At 40.0% G+C, this 23,810-nt stretch overlaps 1 protein-coding gene across 1 annotated transcript in view; it reads right to left on the bottom strand.

Annotated features, from left to right (window-relative positions):
• LOC117593619 overlaps positions 1–16,367 on the bottom strand; it is a 28,161-nt gene extending 11,794 nt beyond the window's left edge. The window contains exon 1 of the mRNA XM_034289348.1: positions 16,075–16,367. Within this exon, the coding sequence (XP_034145239.1) occupies positions 16,075–16,224 (150 nt within the window). The 5' untranslated portion in view covers positions 16,225–16,367. The remainder of the gene's footprint in view (positions 1–16,074) is intronic.
• Between the last annotated feature and the right edge of the window lie 7,443 nt (positions 16,368–23,810).

Genomic DNA, 23,810 nt, shown 5'->3' on the forward strand with positions numbered 1-23,810 from the left:
AGTCAGGGCACAGACCTATATAATGGGGCTTAAATAACCAATAAGGGCTCCCCAAATATGCCGGCAGCCATTCACCCGTCAGCTTCTACACACACATAAGTTTCAATGTGCATCACATAGATGGATAACACATGTCTGTCTGAGTGAATGACACCTGCAGGTAGAATGGGGGCACCGATGTACAAGAAGGGCCAGGGGCTCAAGCACCCCTTGGGGTCTATCTGTGCTCGTGTCTGGGGGGCAGAGAAAATTACATGGAACACTGGTCAGTAAAGGTCAACTTAAATCAAGATTCGAAATCATCATAGACATCACATTCTCCATCATAATCATTATTATCCTTATTGTCTTTTAATATTTACAATATATTGTAATTTAGCTATAGCTCCTATTTAGAGCGTCTTACATACATGGAAGAGGGAGTTCAAAACAGGCGATTTATATTTTCTGTAACAAGAGGAAGTTGGTAGCTGGGGATGATGTGGTGAAAACAGGGCCAGATTGGACATTTAGTCATGTGTGATGTCACGAGAGGCTGTGTCCTGGTAGGGTGCTACATTCCCCTGAGATGGCTGCAACCATGAGCAGCTATGGCTCTATCTGCTGGTGGAGTCTGGAACTCCACCCCTCTAAACATGACATTCCCACACACCTGAGACTGATCAGGGTCTGATGACCTGAAGGGTTTTAAGGACTAGAGACTGTTAGTGGGGTGGGTTTTTTTTTTTGGGAGGCAAGCTGTGGGTTGTGCGTTCTGGGAAGGACCAGAACGCTCCAGTATCGTTTCCAGCGAGGAATACGGAAGGCTGGAAACACCACTAGACATTAGAAGGACTTACAACTGGAATAGCCTCGGGCTACGACACCCAGTAAAGTAAGATTGAAAAGATTGAAAAGATTGAAAAGGAAATCAGGATTACCACCAAGAAGAAGCATCATTTAAGTTTTCTGTTGAAGGTAGACCTGACCCTGAGTTACCTTTTTGAATTTGGCACGCTGTTTCTGTTAATTCCTTAGAACTGTAATACAATCCTTGTTTATACTTGAGCTTTGTGTCCTCGCACTAATTGAACAGTCCTGCTAAGAGCTATGTAGCCTCTCATGACATCACACATGACACCAGGGTTAACACTCCTACTCTTAGGTGCTGCAATGTCTTCTTTAGTGCTTTTTTGTTTTGTGTTTTGATCTTCAGACCAGATAGAAGAGTGCCCCTTACTGGTACTTTAACTCTACTTTCAGCAGCATCTCATCTTCCATCGAAGGAACAACCAGGACCGACTCTGTTTAGCTTCATATACAAACCATCAGTGGGATGCAGGTTTCTATGTTGTTGTCATCATCATCATGGTTGTGACGTGAAACATTTGTCATGTTATAAAAGTGTATCTACAAAGTTAATGAAAGTATATAAACCCACATTATGAGTCTATATGAGTGAAGTTGAGGTTACAGAAGCATCAGGCCCTCAAAGGAAATCCCCATATTCAAGTATTGATGTGATCATCTAGCATTAAATTAACTGTCTTCCTGAACAGATTACAGACCATGAATAAAACCTGATCCTGGACTGAAACATAAGACATGTGCAGTACATACACTAATATGAAGGATGTTGATGTGTATGAATGTATGCTTATTTATGTTTAGATAACAAAAGAACATCTGTTTATTTGTACACAGGAAGTCATGCTCATTCAAAGTGCAACAATAATCAGCCAATGGGATTACAGTAATTCTGTCCTCTATGTCTATAAAGCTGAGGTAAGACCGGAAGTTCTTTGAGATGAGATTGAGTTCATTAGACATTGTGTGTGGAGACCAAGTCTGTAACATCATGAACAACAGACCATCAAATGCTGCAATAAATAATTGAATTACTCTCCCTTGATGACCGGGTACACAATCATTAATGGCTGATTTCTAACAAGGATAATACACTATCTGTAATGAATTATTTAGTGGCATAATTACATAGCGGTGGATGTCTCCATTTCTGGATTCACCATGGACATTAAAATGGATGTGTAAATAGACATAGAATTGACATGTTTCACTTCCTTCACTGGTAATGTTCTGTTACATTTGGCCCTACTGTGTCCTCTGTTTCTCTTCCTGTGTCTCCCTAAACCTGCCACCACTCACCCAGTGCTCTTTCCCTCTCTATTTGTGTGATTGTGTGAGTGGAGACAGTTGTCTCCCTAAACCTGCCACCACTCCCCCAGTGCTCTTTCCCTCTCTAGTGGAGACAGGTGTGTCTCAGAAACCTGGATTCCCAAACTCCTTGTTTATCAAGGAAGTACTCTTAACTATGGGATTCCATCTAGACTCAGTGGCAGTGATCTAGGGAGTGTGTTGTGTTCAGGTGATCTAGGGAGTGTGCTGTGTTCAGGTGGTGTAGGGAGTGTGTTGTGTTCAGGTGGTCTAGGGAGTGTGCTGTGTTCAGGTGGTCTAGGGAGTGTGCTGTGTTCAGGTGGTCTAGGGAGTGTGTTGTGTTCAGGTGATTTAGGGAGTGTGTTGTGTTCAGGTGATCTAGTGAGTGTGTTGTGTTCAGGTGATCTATGACACGGCAGAGGGTGTGACCTGACAGAAGACCTCACATACTCTCCCCATTCTGCAGGACTGTTGTAGCGGAGACACAAGGTCTTATAGTGGGATTGGGAGAAAAAAAAAAAAAAAAAGGAAACAAAATTGGAAACTGGATTAATTCATCATTATGACTTATGCAGAACAATCGCACAATATGTTTTATGATTGTTTGTTTTTGTAATCAATCTGCTATATACGGTCAGTCAGTACCTCAACGTTTGATTCACTGTTGTCTGTGATTCAAATGAACAAGCTAATTTGTGGGAAAAAACATTTAGAATCTTAATTTAAATGTGTATTTATTATTACAAATATATTCATGGTCCATTCACGCGTGTGGGCTTTGATAACATCGCCTGGCATTAAGTTAACCACAAAGCGGGGTATGCCTTTGAAAATGATAAGCCAAATGGCTTTTCATTAATATTTTAATATTGACAGTGAATGTACATACTAGTACATGAAAATTCAAAAGCAAATCACATGATTGCATTGTAATTTTCCTATTGACCAAAATAATGCAGGCAAAAGTGGAAAATAAAAAATGCAATATGGGATTGCATTAACATTTGAATTAAGTTAACTATACGCTTCCATAATGTACATCCAGTTCAAATCTAAGGTTTTTATGTTGTCCTCTGAGCACTGACTGACCAAAGATGTCCATTATTGGGCCTGATTGGTCAGCCTTTAATCAATCCTAAAAAATACATTGTCGTATTGTATATGAAGCCTCCTCTGTCTGAGTGACTGGACTCCTGCAATGGTGGTTGGACCTGTTAAGGTTTCATTTCTCTCCGCCATGTCCATGTGCAATATGTTGTTGTCATCCATTCACCAAAGATCACTCCAAATATAACTATTAATACTGTTTCATTTTCAGTTTACATCTCAATGCACTGGCATAACATCACTGCACGAGGGAACAGCAGCAGGGACTGAGTATACGGCTACACATTTTTACTTGAGACAGGTCAAAATAAAAGTCCCGTCTCTTCACACATGCGCACAATTAACTCTTGCACAATTTTGGGTATACAACAGTCAGTATCATAATTAAACAACATAATATAACATAAATGATGAGAACATAAACCTCAACACCCCCACTTGTTCTCATCATCTTAAGCCATGTATAATGATATCACAGATATTTAGTTTCCAAACAGAAAACATTTGAACTTTAGAATTTTAATTTTTGATACAGATTTTGTCAAAACGTCTGCCAACATGTCTTCTGTTGGGCAGTACACAATATTTATTCTTCCCTCACTGACAGCATCACGGATAAAGTGATATTTCACATCAATGTGCTTAGATCTAGATCTATTCACTGGATTTCTACTCAGTGCAATGGCCCCCTGATTATCACCATACATTGTGGTGCCAGTGTAAACAGTACTGTCCATGCCATTTAGCAGTTGAGTTAGGTACATGCTTTCCTGAGTAGTGTTTGCTAGACCAATGTATTCAGCCTCGCAGGTCGACAGTGCCACTGTCGGCTGTTTCTTAGACTTCCATGAAATAACAGGGCCTTTTTCTGTCAGGCTGAAACAGTAACCTGAAGTGCTACGCCTATCTTCTTCAGAAGATGCCCAGTCAGAATCACTAAATGCTATTAGACTTAAAGTCTTGTCTGTTTTCTTGAAACAAAGCTCGTAGTCAGCTGTACCTTTTAGGTATCTCAGGACATGTTTAGCAGCTACTAAGTCATGCGTTTTAGGCTTTGCAAGGGTTTGTGACAGTTTACTGACTATCCAGCTAATGTCTGGTCTGATACAGGTCATTGCATAAATCAAGCTTCCAACAAGTTCACGGTATTCTTTGGGGTTCTCAATCTCGTTGTTTTCTCCCTCATTTTTATCACACTCCACTTTTAATTCACATGGGGTAGCTTTTGGTTTAAAGTTTGACATTCCAAACCTTTCAAGCATTTTGAGAATGTACCTTTTCTGATTCATTTTAATTTCTCCCTCTTTTTGCTCAAATTGAATCCCCAAAAAATAAGATATTTTTCCCAGATCCTTCATGTTAAATTTGGACTTCATTTTTTCTTTAAAACTGTTGAGCTGGTCTTCACTGCTTGCTGCAATTATCAAGTAATCTGCCCCGATGATCACTAGGATTGTCTCAGTTTCAATCTGCTTTCTGTACACACAGTGATCAGACTGATGTCTTTCTGTACATACAGTGATCAGACTGATGTCTTTCTGTACATACAGTGATCAGACTGATGTCTTTCTATACACACAGTGATCAGACTGATGTCTTTCTATACACACAGTGATCAGACTGATGTCTTTCTATACACACAGTGATCAGACTGATGTCTTTCTATACACACAGTGATCAGACTGATGTCTTTCTATACACACAGTGATCAGACTGATGTCTTTCTATACACACAGTGATCAGACTGATGTCTTTCTATACACACAGTGATCAGACTGATGTCTTTCTATACACACAGTGATCAGACTGATGTCTTTCTATACACACAGTGATCAGACTGATGTCTTTCTATACATACAGTGATCAGACTGATGTCTTTCTATACACACAGTGATCAGACTGATGTCTTTCTATACACACAGTGATCAGACTGATGTCTTTCTATACACACAGTGATCAGACTGATGTCTTTCTATACACACAGTGATCAGACTGATGTCTTTCTATACACACAGTGATCAGACTGATATCTTTCTATACACACAGTGATCAGACTGATGTCTTTCTATACACACAGTGATCAGACTGATGTCTTTCTATACACACAGTGATCAGACTGATGTCTTTCTATACACACAGTGATCAGACTGATGTCTTTCTATACATACAGTGATCAGACTGATGTCTTTCTATACACACAGTGATCAGACTGATGTCTTTCTATACACACAGTGATCAGACTGATGTCTATCTATACACACAGTGATCAGACTGATGTCTTTCTATACACACACAGTGATCAGACTGATGTCTTTCTATACACACAGTGATCAGACTGATGTCTTTCTATACACACAGTGATCAGACTGATGTCTTTCTATACACACAGTGATCAGACTGATGTCTTTCTATACACACAGTGATCAGACTGATGTCTTTCTATACACACAGTGATCAGACTGATGTCTTACTATACACACAGTGATCAGACTGATGTCTTTCTATACACACAGTGATCAGACTGATGTCTTACTATACACACAGTGATCAGACTGATGTCTTTCTATACACACAGTGATCAGACTGATGTCTTTCTATACACACAGTGATCAGACTGATGTCTTTCTATACACACAGTGATCAGACTGATGTCTCTCAAAGTTGTTTTGTTCAAGATGATCATTTAAAAGTTTGTACCAGTTCCTTCCAGACTGTTTTAGACCATACAGAGATTTTTTTAACCTGCATACTAACTTGTCTCCTATGTCAGATGTCTCTTGAAAACCCTCTGGTTGTTCTAAGTATGTCTTCCTCTATTGGAGCATGTAGATATGCTGTTTTGACGTCCATCTGATGAACAAAGAAGTCGTTCTGAGCAGCTATCTGCATTAATGCCCGTACAGAGGTGAGATTTGCTGTAGGAGCAAAAGTCTCATGGTAGTCTATGCCTTCAGTTTGGTTGTACCCTTTGGCAACATACCTAGCCTTGAAAATTTTTCCTCTTTCTGCATTTTCTTTAAGGGCATACACCCATCTTCCCCCGACTGTCTTTCTGCCCTTTGGTTGAGTTGTCAATTCAAATGTGTCATTTTCTTTAAGTGAGTCCATCTCATCCTTCATAGCATGTTCCCATCCGGGAGCATCAGGTGACATCAGAGCCTCTCTATATGTTTGGGGGACTCCACACACTGCCCTGTAACAATAATCAACACTCACATTGGTTACATTGTCTTTGAAGTCTGTCAGCTAATCTTGTAAATACTTTGGGGCTCTCTTTTCTCTTTTTGAGTGGAAATGTTTTTGATTAGCCGTGTCTGTTGGACCTGTACTGTTTTTGTTGTTTTCTTTTTCTACTCTTTTTATAGTTCCATCATGTTCCGATACCTCTGTATTGTCTTTATCTACAGCCTCCACTTTTTCATCTAGGACTCTGTTCTCTGTGCTTTCCTCACTTTGTGGGGCATCACCACTGTTCTCACTATCCTGTCTTGTCTCTGTAGCTTTGTATTTCTAAGTAATCTTTGTCGGTTTGTGTCTGTTGTTCAACACTGCTCTTCCTAATGAATTTCACCAGTCTATGTTTTGACACATTTCCTGTATGTGGATTGTATACCAAATAAGCTGGGCTATTTTTACTATACCCCACAAAAATTCCCTTCTCACATCTAGGGTCCAATTTCTTTTGATTGTGTTTGTACGCATAGCATTCTGATCCAAAAACCCACATTTTAGAAAGGTCTGGCTTTCTTCCTGTTAACATGAAATGTGGAGTATTCTTAATTCTGTCATTATAACATCTGTTTCGGATATGAGTAGCAGTTTGGACAGCATAAGGCCACAGAACCTTTGGTAATCCCTTCTCTATTAGTAGACACCTTCCCATTTCAAAAATGGTTCGCCATTGTCTCTCAGCTGTACCATTTTGATGAGGAGAGTACGGGGATGATGTGTCATGTCTAATACCCCTTTTCTGTAAAAGTGATTGAAATGCATTGCCTGTGTATTCTGTACCATTGTCTGATCTAATGCATTTTACTCTACCGTATGGTGCACAGTCTGCAAGGAACTTCTATGTCGCTAGAGTAGCGTCACTCTTGTTCTTAAGGAAGTAAACAGATACTGCCCCTGAAAAATCATCCGTGAATGAAATTGCATATTTATAGCCCTCTTGAGAAGTTGGTTCAATGGGACCTGCTAAGTCAGTGTGTACTAACTCTAGGGCCTCGCCAGCTTTAGTGTCACTTTTCCTATTTCTGCTGTTGATAAACTTTCCCTCAGCGCAAACGTTACAGTCTAGTTTGGTATTACCTGTGATTTTCATACCCTCTACCACTTCAGGTAATTTCAACACATCACTAACATTACAATGTCCCATGATCTCATGCCATGTCTTAACATCACAAGTTAGACTTACTTTGTCCATGGACATCATATCAGTAACTGATGTATCAACACAGTGTTTGTTGTTATTTACCGTTTTCAGATAGTACAGTCTCTCATGCTCTTCTATGCGGAACACAGCTCCACCCTTGCTTATCAGTTCACTCTGTCCTTCCTGGAAGATCACTTTGGCACCATCTGTTGTAGCAGCTTGAACGGAGATGATGCTCTGTGGATATGATGGTATGAACAAGGCCTTCTTTAAAGTGATCCTGACGCATTTTCCTTTTACATCCAGCAGTGACACCTCTGCGTCGCCCCGCTTTAATGCCACGTTGTTCATCCTGGCTCCATCCGCCAGCTCCATGTAGTGTGACTTTGGGTCGAAGCTCTCATCAAATTTCGTGAAATTGTTCTCGTCTGTTAAGATGTGGGATGTTGCTCCACAGTCTACCATTAGTCCATTTTTCGTAATATTGTCTGGAAGAAATGTTTGACTGACTTTGAACACAAATGTTTGATCTTTCTCATGCTTCTCTTGTTTTTCTGCAGCCTGTTTTGCGTCGTCTTTGTGCCCGTCTTTTCTCCGGCGACATGTCTCATCACGGTGTGTTGAACTTCTATGGTAGCTGCACCACTTAGGTACGCCTTTTTGGCGGCAATCACGCGCAACATGACCGCGGTTTCCACAAACATAGCAGGTCACGGACGCTAGGTTTACTTTCATCACATTGTCAGTTTTGGGTTTATCATCAAAATTTTCTGTCTCTTCATAGCTTCTTAATTTGCTTTTGAACTGGGTGAAAGTCAATTCTTCACTACTCTGTGTAGTATGGATAGTGAAAGGTTTGTAGGAATCTGGCAGGCCCTTTAGAATCATAGCTATTATCAATCCGTCACTTATTACTTCTTTTGCGTTCCTTAGAGAAGTCACCGCTTTCTCAGCTCGGATAATGTAATCTGTTATCGTCTCGTCAGATTTCTTCTTTAACGAAGTTAGTTCAGTGTATAGGGCGATAATTCTCGGCTTACCCTGACTGGCGTAGTGACTTCGGAGTATTTCGAGAGCTTTCCTGCCGTAATCAGTCGCCTCTCACATCACCAGTGACAAGCTTTTATCGTTGAGAAACTGGATTAGTTCAGCGTAGCACTCCTCATTCTTTTCTCCGTCTATATCTCCGGTAGAGAGTATTGTTTCTTTTAAACCCATTATTCTCAGATGACCAAGAAATGTTACTTCCCATAGTTCGTAGTTATTTTCGTCTCCGTCAAAAACTAGCCTCTGCCATTTTCCTGTGACGTTAGCAATTGCGCGCCTGGGCCCATATCCTGTTAAGGTTTCATTTCTCTCCGCCATGTCCATGTGCAATATGTTGTTGTCATCCATCCACCAAAGATCACTCCAAATATAACTATTAATACTGTTTTATTTTCAGTTTACATCTCAATGCACTGGCATAACATCAGTGCACGAGGGAACAGCAGCAGGGACTGAGTATACGGCTACACATTTTTACTTGAGACAGGTCAAAATAAAAGTCCCGTCTCTTCACACATGCGCACAATTAACTCTTGCACAATTTTGGGTATACAACAGTCAGTATCATAATTAAACAACATAATATAACATAAATGATGAGAACATAAACCTCAACACCCCCACTTGTTCTCATCATCTTAAGCCATGTATAATGATATCACAGATATTTAGTTTCCAAACAGAAAACATTGGAACTTTAGAATTTTAATTTTTGATACAGATTTTGTCAAAACGTCTGCCAACATGTCTTCTGTTGGGCAGTACACAATATGTATTCTTCCCTCACTGACAGCATCACGGATAAAGTGATATTTCACATCAATGCGCTTAGATCTAGATCTATTCACTGGATTTCTACTCAGTGCAATGGCCCCCTGATTATCACCATACATTGTGGTGCAAGTGTAAACAGTACTGTCCATGCCATTTAGCAGTTGAGTTAGGTACATGCTTTCCTGAGTAGTGTTTGCTAGACCAATGTATTCAGCTTCGCAGGTCGACAGTGCCACTGTCGGCTGTTTCTTAGACTTCCATGAAATAACAGGGCATTGAGATGTAACAAGTCCCGTCTCTTCACACATGCGCACAATTAACTCTTGCACAATTTTGGGTATACAACAGTCAGTATCATAATTAAACAACATAATATAACATAAATGATGAGAACATATTACTCAACAGGACCTCACTTTAGAAAGTTACATTTGTATGATTGATTGAAAAGACAGTTATTTGTATCTGATAATCATCACAATAATACTATGATATTCAGTTGCACAAACTGAAACATCCCAGTGGGCAATCGCTTGCGGCTATAATGTCGTACAGCCAGCGGGCCACCAGCTTTTGCCGCTTTTTTCTTGATCTCAATTTGCATAAGCTAATTTGCATCTCAGGCGGCTTTCCAACAGCGGCCCGACTGCGTTACGCTGGCGGCTAGCCGCCGAAAAAACGGCGTGTGCTTTTGTCTGCTGTATCTGCTTGTGTTGCCATTTTCTTCCAGCAGAGATGCTATTGTACCCCTTTTATTCTTGTACTGATTATTTGATTTATTTTAATATTGTTAAATCTTAGTGTACAGAATTTTGGTAAACATTGGTAGTTTTTAAATTAAATAGACTTTGACTATTGCACTATTGCTTGTGTAAAGGATCTTTGTGTAGACATTTACGGTAAACACATCTCGCCATTGCTTACCATAATATTTTCACAAACTAATGGCCATTTTTCACTACATGGTACCAGCTCAACTTGATCTATAGCCTCGACTTTTGCTTCATGGGGGACAGTTCTTTACTGTGTTTAAACACTCCATGTCCGTAGATGGCGCTATAGTAACGAATTGCGCATGTGTAAGGCAAGACCATACGGGCAAGAGACGCCATTTCGATTCCACGCTGTACCGTGCAAACTAGAACATTCATTTTAGAGACTTGGTTTATTCGTCAACTCTTGTTCAAAGTGTATAAGATATATGCTCTGAATTGGACAATACAACATGTGGATTATCACATTGTTTTACTACAATTTGATGAACTCCCGAAACAAACGAAGATCAAGGATTTTTCGACATCAGACCAAAAATTGTTGAACGCCGAGTCACATACATCTATGGTGAGTTCTGTTCTATTATAAATAACTAACATTGAGTGTTGTTAGGTTACTGAGTAAGGAACGTAATGACTGCTTTGTATTAAACAATGCCTGTTTGCAATATTCTATTAACATTCAAATTCTTTAGTCAAGTTACTGACAGCTATCAGTAACTTGATTAAAGAATTTGAATGTTAATAGAATATTGCAAACAGGCGTTGTTTAATATTGCAAACAGGCATTGTCCACATCATGTGGTTAACGTTACTCTTGGTAGTGAATTTAGATTAGCTAAACCTGGACCTGTTGTCTGTGTATCCACATTGTTCTTAGCTAGCCTGTGTGTGTCTTATGCTGACGGTTTTTTAAACATATTTTCTAAACATTGCTTTCAGGTGATGACGTTTCCTGGAGTTTTGTTCCTAGAGGAGGAAGACTGTGGCAGCAGTTCCACGCCAGGTATGTGAATTACATGTTGATCTCGTAATTGCTGCAATGTTTACTTGTTTTCACCATATTTACCTGTTCACCAACTTTTATGTTTATTTTTAGGATGGAGCAAGCAGTGGACACTGTGATTTGAGTTCTGATTGTAAAATAACCAGATATTTAGGACTGAATAATTAACTGTCTGTCTTTACTTTCAGAACATTTGGAGAAGATCAAGTGGCTGACTGAAGAGAAGGTCGATCTGAGGGCACAGCTGGCTCTAGAATCAGGTAAAAACAGGACTATAGTTACGCTAGCATCTTGTCTTAATGATACATTTCATTTGTCTTGAATGTCATGCAATTCTCAATCATGTCAGACCATTTAAGTACTATATCTGATTACTGTATTACTGTAGCTATAAAGAAGAATCTTTCCAACCGGGATGCCACTGATGAGGCTGTCCAGAACCAGGTCACCAGGTACCAGAAAGGGGCAGCTGACCGTGCAGGTGGGAGATGTCGCGGCGGTACAAGGGACCTGCTGTGAATATGAATGACATCTCCAGCACAACCAATATTGCTGCAGTACTGTAGCCTATTTCAATTTTTTCTTTTACTGCTGCTATGTACAGTGTTATATACACTCACCTAAAGGATTATTAGGAACACCATACTAATACGGTGTTTGACCCCCTTTCGACTTCAGAACTGCCTTAATTCTACGTGGCATTGATTCAACAATGCTGAAAGCATTCTTTATAAATGTCAGCCCATATTGATAGGATAGCATCTTGCAGTTGATGGAGATTTGTGGGATGCACATCCAGGGCATGAAGCTTCCGTTCCACCACATCCCAAAGATGCTCTATTGGGTTGAGATCTGGTGACTGTGGGGGCCATTTCAGTACAGTGAACTCATTGTCATGTTCAAGAAACCAATTTGAAATGATTCGAGCTTTGTGACATGGTGCATTATCCTGCTGGAAATAGCCATCAGAGGATGGGTACATGGTGGTCATAAAGGGATGGACATGGTCAGACACAATGCTCAGGTAGGCTGTGGCATTTAAACGATGCCCAATTGTCACTAAGGGGCCTAAAGTGTGCCAAGAAAACCTCCCCACACCATTACACCACCACCACCAGCCTGCACAGTGGTAACAAGGCATGATGGATCCATGTTCTCATTCTGTTTATGCCAAATTCTGACTCTACCATCTGAATATCTCAACAGAAATCGAGACTCATCAGACCAGGAAACATTCTTCCAGTCTTCAACTGTCCAATTTTGGTGAGCTTGTGCAAATTGTAGCCTCTTTTTCCTATTTGTAGTGGAGATGAGTGGTACCCGGTCAGGTCTTCTGCTGTTGTAGCCCATCCACCTCAAGGTTGTGCATGTTGTGGCTTCACAAATGCTTTGCTGCATACCTCGGTTGTAACGTGGTTATTTCAGTCAAAGTTGCTCTTCTATCAGCTTGAATCAGTTGGCCCATTCTCCTCTGACCTCTATCATCAACAAGACATTTTCGCCCACAGGACTGCCGCATACTGGATGTTTTTCCCTTTTCACACCATTCTTTGTAAACTCTAGAAATGGTTGTGCTTGAAAATCCTAGTAACTGAGCAGATTGTGAAATACTCAGACCGGCCCGTCTGGCACCAACAACCATGCCATGCTCATGTTCCTAATAATCCTTTAGGTGAGTGTATATATGATTGCATTATCCTCTTAATATATTTATAGCTCTGTGGCAATGTTCTTAATTCTAACTAGTTGTAGTGTTATGCCACCATTCATAAGCTTATATCACTGATGTATCTGATATTCAATAACTATTGATTGCTGCAGGGTCATACTTATGTATATTACTGCCATTCTAGCCCTTGTTTATTTTGTATTGTATTATGTTTATTTTGTACTTTCAAATTCAAATACTGTACTTTTACTATCTGTTGCTGGACACATTTTCTTACACTATTTGATTTGGTAAAATGTTTATGTTACTGGCGGCCCGACTGCGACGAGCGCTATAAAAAAAAGCCGCTGCCACCGGCAGCCGCTTTGCAGAAACGCTCGACGGCCTCAGCGACAAAACGCTAGTGGGCTGCCGGTGGGCCACTGGCATGTGATAAGGTGTTAGAAATTTGGCTTCCAAAGCATCAGGGGATCTCATTGTTGAAAGCAATCAGTCAGGAGAAGGGTACAAAATAATTTCCAAAGTATTAGATATACCATGGAACACAGTGAAGACAGTCATCATCAAGTGGAGAAAATATGTCACAACAGAGACATTACCAATAACTGGACATCCCTCCAAAATTGATGAAAAGACGAGAAGAAAACTGGTCAGTACAGCAACATTAAAGGAACTGCAGGAATTTCTGGCAAGTTCTGGCTGTGTGCTACATGAGACAACCATCTCCCATATTCTTCATATGAATGGGCTGTTGGGTAGGGTGGCACAATGGAAGCCTTTTCTTACAAAGAAAAACATCCAAGCCCGGTCTCCCAAACGTATGTGGGAAAATGTGTTATGGTCTGATGAAACCAAGGTTTAACTTTTTGGCCATAATTCCAAAAGGTATGTTTGGTGCAAAAACAACACTGCACATCACCCAAAGAACACCATACCCACAGTGAAGCATGGTGGTGGCAGCATCATGCTTTGATGCTGTTTTTCTTCTACTGGAACCGGGGCCTTAGTCAGGGTGGAGGGAATTATGAACAGTTCCAAATACCAGGCAATTTTGGGACAAAACCTTCAGGCGTCCATTAGAAAGCTGAAGATCACATTTCAGCACGACAACGAACCAAAGCACACATCCAAATCCACAAAAGCATGGCTTCACCAGAAGAAGATTAACGTTTTGGAATAGTCCAGCCAGAGCCCAGACCTGAATCCAAATGATCGGTGGGGTGATCTGAAGAGGGCTGTGCACAGGAGATGTCCTCACAATCTGACAGATTTGGAGCACTTTTGCAAAGAAGAGTGGGCAAATATTGCTACGTCAAGATATGTCATGCTAAATGACTCCTACCCAAAAAGACTGAGGTGCTTCAACAACCCAGTGGGCAATTGCTGGTGCGCCGCCGGCGTTTTGCTGCTGGCGGGCCACCGGCGGCTATAATGTCGTGCCACCAGCTTTTGCCGCTTTTCTCCTGATCAATTTGCATAAGCTAATTTGCATCTGAGGCGGCTTTCCACCAGTGGCCCGACTGCGTTACGCTGGCGGTTAGCCGCCTAAAAGAGGGCGTGTGCTTTAGTCTGCTGTATCGGCTTGTGTTGCTATTTTCTTCCTGCAGAGATGCTATTGTACCCCTTTTATTCTTGTACTGATTATTTGATTTATTTTAATATTGTTAAATCTTAGTGTACAGAATTTTGGACAACATTTGTAGTTTTTAAATAAAATAGACTTTGAAACTATTGCTTGTGTAGAGGGCTTTGTGTAGACATGTACAGTAAACACATCTCGCCATTGCTTACCATAATATTTTCACAAACTAATGGCCATTTTCTCCCTACCAGCTCAACTTGATCTATAGCCTCGACTTTTGCTTCATGGGGGAGTTCTTTAATGTGTTTAAACACGCCGTATCCGTAGATGGCGCTATAGTAACGAATTGCGCATGTTTAAGGCAAGACCATATGAGCATCTTGACACCATTTGGATTCCACGCTGTTGTACCGTACAAACTAGAACATTCATTTTAGTGACTTGGTTCTTTCGTCAACTCTTGTTCAAAGTGTATAAGCTATATGCTCTGAATTGGACAATACAACATGTGGATTATCACATTGTTTTACTACAATTTGATGAACTCCCGAAACAAACGAAGATCAAGGATTTTTCTGACATCAGACCAAAAATTGTTCTCTCATGAAAAAGGAAATCTGTAGCTCCTCTTTGGATATTTTCAACACATTCAAATATATTGTTAAAAAAATTCTAATTTTCATTTAATGAGGAACTTGGTGGCATGTCGAGGCTTGTCAAGATTTTCCCGTCCAAGTGATGAGGCAAAAGACTGAACTGCAGAAGTATTGTTTGATGGCGAGGCATTTGTCGGACTTGTCTAACTGTCTGAAGATGCACAAGAGTGTCTAGCTTGCGTTAGAGATGAGGACCACCGTTGGTGAGTTGAACTCAAATTGTTAACATCGCTGCTATCATCCCTGAAAGGATCATCATCCAGGACCTGGAAAAATCAAGATTTGTCTTTCTGAGAGTTACTTCTACCATCCATCTATTAGAGTGAAATCTCCCAATGTACCAGTATCCCCTCCTAATTATAAACTATGTTACTCCAACAAAGAAGAAGCCAATTTAGTCAATTTCTGGTCTTAGATTGAACATTGTAAACACAAAAAAATATTTGTATATTTCCACTATTTATAGTTACTAAACTGAAATTAAATCTTAAGAAAAACATATCCAATATCTAATATCCAACCTAAAATTAACTTCCATGGCTGTTGTTCCTTCTCTAATCTTTAGCGACAGCTTCTTAGTAGTTTCAGCGACAGAAGCAGCAGGAGTCCGCCGGAGGACGTAGCCGATTGTATGTTGAATATCCAACCTAAAACTAACATCAACCTGGTCCGTGTAATGGCTGTTGTTCCTTCTCTTCATTACAGTAACGTAGTTGATATATTTACATCTGAGGAAGCCAGGACATAAACTTAACATGACAAAGAGCATGATTGAAGCCTTACAATATGTCAGTGCAGTGAAGACATGAGATCGGACACAATTGCGGGAGGTTAAGGCTAGACAGGTGGGGAAAAAAGCCCGGTCACTTAACAATATACAGTCAAATCAGTTACACAAATCAGCACCACAAAAATACAGCTTATTTATTCTTACCTTTTCCTCGGACGAGAGACCCAATTGCCAAAGTGTTGCTGCGTTTGATATCGCAAAGACTGCCGTGATCCTCCGGTTTGGTCTTGTGTAGCGTGAGCTGCCTGTAGCACTGACTTGTGAGTTGCCCCCTGGTCTGAAAAGTTGTCTCATTTCACTTTTCCGCTGTGCTGTGAACAACGTTAGGTGCAGATGAGCATGTCATTTTCTGCTCAATGGAAGAAATAGTATCAGAGGATGTTAAAATAGTTCTTAAAACTCCAATGGCTTGCTGCAAAGCTTTCATCTCATCTCCGTCCAAGTTGATCGCGACCTGAACATGACCCAGCTCGAGTTTCTCAGCCAATCACAGGGTGAGGTTGACAGCCAATCACTGTGCGAGAAATGTTCTGCCATCCCTTTCTACTATACTCCTTCCGTTTCCACTAAACTTTCTCTCACACACACACATTCTTCTCTCACATACATATATTTTCTTTACACATGCATACATTTTTTGCTTATATTCATATATTATTTAAAATTGCGACTGCATGTGCATGAGATCAAAAATGTATGAATATGTATGTTAAATATAGAAATATGAGTGAAACATATATTTGTGTGTGAGTTAAAATACAGAAATATAAGAGTAAAATAAATGAATGTGTGAGTTAAAAATAAATTCTTATTAGAAAAAAAACTATATGTATGTTAGAGTGAAAATATATGTATGTGAAAGGAGAATGTATATATGTGAGGGTGAAAATGTATGTGCTTGTGAGAGTGAAAATATATGCATGTGAAAGGAGAATGTATGTATGTGAGAGTGTAAATATATGTAAGTGATAGGAGAATGTATGTATGTGAGAGTGCAAATATATGTAAGTGATAGGAGAATGTATGTATGTGAGAGTGAAAATATATGTAAGTGATAGGAGAATGTATGTATGTGAGAGTGTAAATATATGTAAGTGAAAGGAGAATATATGTAAGTGATAGGAGAATGTATGTATGTGAGAGTACCAGAATGAATAATGTCTTATACGGCCCCTCATACCATATTACGTTGTTTATATTGTAAATATGATATAAAACATTTCTTCTGTCAACATACTATGGGGATGTTCTTTGGCATTTGGAAAAATGTGGGTGTCTTACTGATTTTAAAACGAGAAGTAAATACAAACTGCGCTACCGGTCCTATGCTGCCAGCTGGTGGCCGTTTGGTGTCATTACATCAAAACAGAATGAAGTGTCTCTGTCATAACCATAGACTGTATATATAATGGACGACGCCCTTTCGCTCTTTTCCATTGGTGAAAAATGAAGCCACCAGTGTCCTGATACGACGCTGACATCTTGGACTTGCGTCTGCGCAGATAGCGATCTTGGGACCAGTTCTGCGCAGTAGTTATGCGCAGTAGCTAGAAGGAAGTAAAGCCCTAAAGCCGCGAAATCAACGGCCCCACCCCTGTGCCCCGCCCTCACTCTCCCTCGCAGAATGCGCATACCGTAATCAATCGCAAGTCCAAGTACAGTACAACCTTTGCTTGTTAAACCTAGACGATATGTTATAGCCTAACTTACATCATGTTTAACCTTAATTTAGAATAGGCCTAATACAAAAATAATTGGTAACTTCTAGCTAACGATCACCTGCTAGCTATTAACATGGCTATTAACGAGGCTTGTTGTCTTTTAGCTAACGTTAGCTAGCCCATTACATGTATTTACTAATTAAATAGCTTATAAATTTAACTTACCGAAAAAAATTCAAAGATCGATTGGAAATGCCAGATCGGTTAGCACAATGTACTGCAGAACAACCCATTATGTCCGTGTGAAATTATAGAAATTTAGAGATTAAATGTAAAGTTCCAATCTCCTCAGTCCTCCGAAGATTCAGTGGCTCCTCGGCTCAGATAGCTGTCAATCACAGCTGTGAATCACGACGTCACACCACCGTTTTTAGAGCATTAAAAACTAACTAAAAACAAACTTATTTTAAAAACAAACTCTTGAATTTACATTAGCGTGATACAAACTACAGTAAATGACAGAAACCAGCTTCGGAAAAAATATATTTGAAGGGTAATTTAATTGTTTAGTTGGTCTCGCGTCCCATTGAATAACATGGGGAGGGCGGGGTTTATGACCTACACTGGGACCACTCACCAGGGGGCGATCGAGACGTTTTGGCTTCACTTTTCAGGGCTTGTGCGGCACGCTTGGTTATAACAGGTGAGGAAGGACCCAAAAGCGAAATGTAATAATGCAATGTCTTTAATAATGAAAGAGTAACAGTCCAGGTGAACAGAAATCCTCTTCTATAAAAAACAAACAGAAATTGCCGTAGATACGGGCGTTATTCCAGATACAGAGGTATTCCAGAGACAGAAGCAGGGTACAGCAAAAGGTCCAGGTGTAGCGGCGTATAATCTCGTGTCTCACAGGATACATCAGAACCAAACAGGACTAAGGCAGGAAGGGAAACAAACAGGTGAAAGGGAGCGCCTCTTGCATAGAAAACTCACGGAATAATCTGGCAAAGAGGCAGGGAAAAGGAGAGCTAGAAGTAGCAAACACAATCAGGGGGGGAGAGAAAACAGGTGTGGGAGAATTAGAGCGATCGCTGGTTGCAAACAAGAAACAGCTGAGGGTGAATGGAGGTGCATGTGGTGTGTGTGCGTAATGGGGAGTGTGCGTGTGTGGGCGTGTGTAAGAGCGAGTGTGGGCAGAAGAGGGAGAAAAGGATACCAGAACCATGACAGTCTCTGTCAAAATAATGAAATACGGTTTGATATCAAAGGCGGTAAATCCAAATGTTTGAGGGGAACACATATTTCTTGTATTATTAATATTCTTCATTAGTTTCAGCCTAAAACAATGAAATGTGACAGTAATGGCATAGTGGTAACAGGAAATGCCATTGAAACTTAACTTCATTATTGATTCAAAAAAAGATTATGATACCATATCGCAGAAATGTTCTCAGTAGAACATTGTTTTTGCCTTTCCAACACATTCATTTTCTAAATGGTAATGATTACACAGTTATATTATACTTCATGATACCTGTCACAGAATTAATGTAGGACCCAAAATGTCCAAGTAGTAAAGTCCCTTAGTACTTAAGGGGGCCAGGAGGGTTAATGTGACTTAATGACAAACTAGTATGCAAAGTGTAAATGCAAATACAATTTTAAACGCTAACCCTCGTTTAACCAAGAAAATGTAGGACTTTTCCTGCTGGACATGATTGGCTGAGATAAGGAAGGGGCTGGATATGCTGAGATTGGTCTGCCAAATCACTGGTTTCTGTCATAACACCCATAGTTTTTCTGTAGATTTGTAAGGGATTTTACAAAAGCGGACTGTTATGGAATTTCATGAACTACTGTACATTTTAGAAATGTCTGCTTTTCTATTCCCTGTTATGTAACTCTGGTCTTTGTTTGTGACAGACATTGTTGTGTTTCCACACAGAGGCAGAGAGGAGGTGTCATGCAAAGATGTTTATTATGGGATAGGCAGTCTGGTAGTCAGCAGGCAGGCAGAGTTCAGACAATGGGTCAGATTATTGGGGTACAGAGGAATAGGCTGGTTCGAGGTCGGGGTCATAATGGGTGATCCAAAAGGCAGAAGTACCGGAGGGCAGGCAGGCCCGGAGTCAGGGACAGAAGGGAACCGGTACTGGGAAGGCAGAGCAGAAAACGGGTAACAGGTAACATGGAAAAACAAACGCTGGAAACACATGAAGAGACAAAACGATCTGGCAGCAGGCGAACAGAAAACACAGACATAAACAGACGAGGGTAACAGGAACATAGACGCCACCTGGTGGGGGGTGGAGACAATAATGAGACAGGTGAAACAAATCAGGGTGTGACAATGGTGGAAAGATCTGTCTGCCTGTCTGCCTGTCTTTGAAAAAACAATTAATCCCTGAGTGCCTGATGTGGAACAACCTCTTAAATTTGCTGGGGCTGTAGTTAAAGAACATGGCTATTCATCTCAAACGTCCTTCTGGTTTTCATCCTTTTTCTTAGGACTGGGAATAAGTGACACCACTCCAACCTGAGGACAGGAGTATCCCATCTCTGAAAGTGACTGGGTTTGACCACTTTGTATTGATGGAACTGGATTTTAGGCTGTTTTATAGATACTTCTGAAGAGTCCAAATATTATTGTAACAGATAAAATGTATAGGTTGAGTATACAATTGCATTAGAATTATCAAAGATAGCAGTTCTCCAGGAATTTTAGATTTTGCCAGAGCTAAGATGCATACAGACAAGCTGAGCAAAAAGCATGAATGAACATTTACAACAACTTACTTTGGTTTATAACTAAAGTTTTGGGGGTTGGATAGCTAACCTAATGAAGGACCAAATGACTGGTCCTGAAAAATAGTCCCCCAATCCACCAGGGACACATTCCCATCTGTCCTTTCTGGCACCATAGGGTAGGGTAATTATGGCATGACCTTTTGGTCCTGTATTTCTGACCCTAGATAAACCTCTATAACACATTAACATTCCACACAAAGGGTGAATGCTAAAACAGAAATTGAGTACATATAAGTTAATTGCTATACTTTTTAATGAAGGAGTAAACATAGAATTAAAATGTGTCAGTTCTGTCACTATTAATATTAGTGGTTTTAGCAATTTAGTTGTCCATAAGATCCTGAGTAGGATCAAACATGGTGGCCGCGGATCTCGGATCAGTGTGATAAAATATAAAATACTGACTGTACCTGAAATAATATTATAAGAAGAAACTGTCCTGATAACAATAATAATAATATATGTGTCATTCACATTTGCATTGATTTGCAATAATCAGACAAGTTATTTGAACCCATCTGGTTTGAGCTCAACATAGCCTACGGAACTTGCAATTTTGTTTCAACTGGCTGTATTCCATGGTCATAAGCTTACTATTTTAATGGAGGAATGTAATCAGATACATCAATGTTACAAGACTATATGGTTAGGACTGGAATTGGAAAGACATTTCTCACTATTGCAGTGGATAGTATTTACCAGGGCTTAATGTTAATAAACATAGCAGTGGATAGTTTTTACCAGGGCTTAATGTTAATAAACATAGCAGTGGATAGTTTTTACCAGGGCTTAATGTTAATAAACATAGCAGTGGATAGTTTTTACCAGGGCTTATTAAAAAAACATAGCAGTGGATAGTATTTACCAGGGCTTAATGTTGCTAAACATAGCAGTGGATAGTATTTACCAGAGCTTAATGTACCTATGTAAAAGGTGAAGAATATCCCCTGGCTCTGATAGACACTGTATGTAAGGGTCCTTTTGTGTTTGTGTTTGGCTCAGGGTCTCTCACCATCTCCTGTTCTGTCACCTCTATGAAGTAGAATCTGGGATCACATCCTCTATATGGAATATGTGACCAACTCAGGTTTGACTACAAACTCCTCTCAGAGGTTTATAAAAGCAAGTCTACCTCACTCTTCCTGTTAATGGTGTCGGTGAAAGTACCCCTTCTCTCTCTCTGGGTCTGTCTTTCTTTCTCTCTACCTTCAAGGTCATCAGGCCATGAATCTTGTGTCATGCTTAGATTAATGCTTTGTTCATGTCATGTACTGTATTGGAATGTGAGCAGTATTGCCTTCTTTAATGTTATCATCAAATGTTGAAAATAGATATCCATGTCCTATGACATCATTTCCATGTAAGACTAAACTGATGGATCTGCTTGGTGTATATTTACTGAATAATGGTGAATAGAGAGAAGACCAGAATCTTATTTGCATAATGATGATGCTCTGTATAGACAGCACATGATTCAGTGATCTGGGAGTGTTTATAACCCTGTGAGTTTAACACTTCATGACTGAGATCTGTCCTTCATGACAACTGAACCCACAACAACCATGACTTTTATAACCATCTTTATCTGGACACTTGTCCTCTTTTTCAAAGGTAAGATTTATTAGATGTAATGTTTAAAAATAATTGTATCTACAGAAAGGAATGATATATGGCAATGCTATTATGTATATTATGTACAATGTGTTACTGTGTTTTATTCCTTTAATATGGGTGTCCTTATTTTATTTTACAGAATCCAGAGGACAGTACATACTGACTCAGTCACCTGCAGTTCAATCTGTTATAACAGGAAATTCAGTTACTATGAACTGTAAAGTCAGCAGTAATGTGTATGGCAACGATCGTCTAGCCTGGTACCAACAGAAACCTGGAGGAGCTCCTAAACTTCTAATTTACTATGCTAACAGACTTCAGTCTGGGATTCCATCTAGATTCAGTGGTAGTGGATCTGGGAGTGACTTCACTCTGACCATCAGTGGAATCCAGGCTGAAGATGCAGGAGATTACTACTGTCAGAGTGAACACATTCCCAACAATGTATATGTGTTCACACAGTGATACAGAGCCGTACAAAAACCTCCCTCAGTCAGACTGCACAGTGACTGAACTGTTACAGCTGGGACCTACTGCAGGTGTTGAGGGGGAAGAGACAGTGACATGGAACACTGGTCAACTTAGACTTACACAAAAAGGTCAACTTTAAAAAAAATTAGAAAATATTATTCAGATCGTATTTTCTCCATCAACATTATCATCATTGTAGTCATTAATATATAAAAATCATGTCATTTTGCTGACGCCCTTATTCACCATTGTACTCTCCCATGACAAAGTGAGTGCCCAAGCAGGCCAATGTCTTCTTCAGTGCACTTGGGTTTTGGGATTTGATCTTGAGACCAGAGATAAGAATGCCCTTTACTGGCCCTCCAACTATACTTTCAGCAGCATCTCATCTTCCATCCAGGCAGGACACAAGCACTGAGAGAACGGGGACATTTAATGAAATAACTGGAACTATAACCAAAGGAAATATGACTGGCAAAAGACAGAAAAAGAAAGTGTACACCAAACAAAGACAGACCAGACACACTCGGAATGGAGGAACTTACATAGGAACAGTGGTTATGGAAACAGGTGAGGGTGATTAACAACAGAACAGGTGTCTGATCCAAACCAGGGAGAGAGGGCTTTGGATCTCACTGGCATTACAAGCCTGCTATGCCAGGATGTGACATTATGCTGGTCTGAACACAAGACACATGTACAGTATATACACTGTCTAATATGAAGGATAATACACATGTTATCTGTAATTAATTACTTAGTGGCGTATCTGGTATGTCTCCATCCCTAAATCCACCACAGAGGTTAAAAGCAGTCCCTCACATCTGGACCCATTGAGGGGATTTCAGAAGCTGAACATTCTCAACTGTTGGACTGGTGGCTGTGGGAGGGAAACAAAGATTTACATAGACAGGGTTGGGTGGTTCTACATGTCCCAGAATAGAACAGTTCTGTCACCAGATGTTTACCCTGTTCCCAGGAGGTTGGAGGTAGAGAGAACTGAATAACTTCACTGTGACATGAGTAATAAAATACTTTTAGCTAAACACAGGTGTGATTATCACATTTTTGAGAGATCAAGATATTGACACGTTTCTTATCGTTCTTCTTTGAGTCTATTCAGTCATATCTTTTAGTGAAGAATATCAGAAACATTCAGAAATAGATGAATGCAAAGCGTACATGTCAACATGTGGCCAGATCTGCTGTAAAACTTGGATATTATATTATTTATTTGTCATTCAGTATTTGGAGATAAAGTAAATTTGAATTAAATGAAAGACACAGTAACATATTTTCTACTAAGGGAAATCTTTATTTTTA

This window comes from Esox lucius, chromosome 21, assembly GCF_011004845.1.
Source record: "Esox lucius isolate fEsoLuc1 chromosome 21, fEsoLuc1.pri, whole genome shotgun sequence".
Taxonomy (NCBI): domain Eukaryota; kingdom Metazoa; phylum Chordata; class Actinopteri; order Esociformes; family Esocidae; genus Esox; species Esox lucius.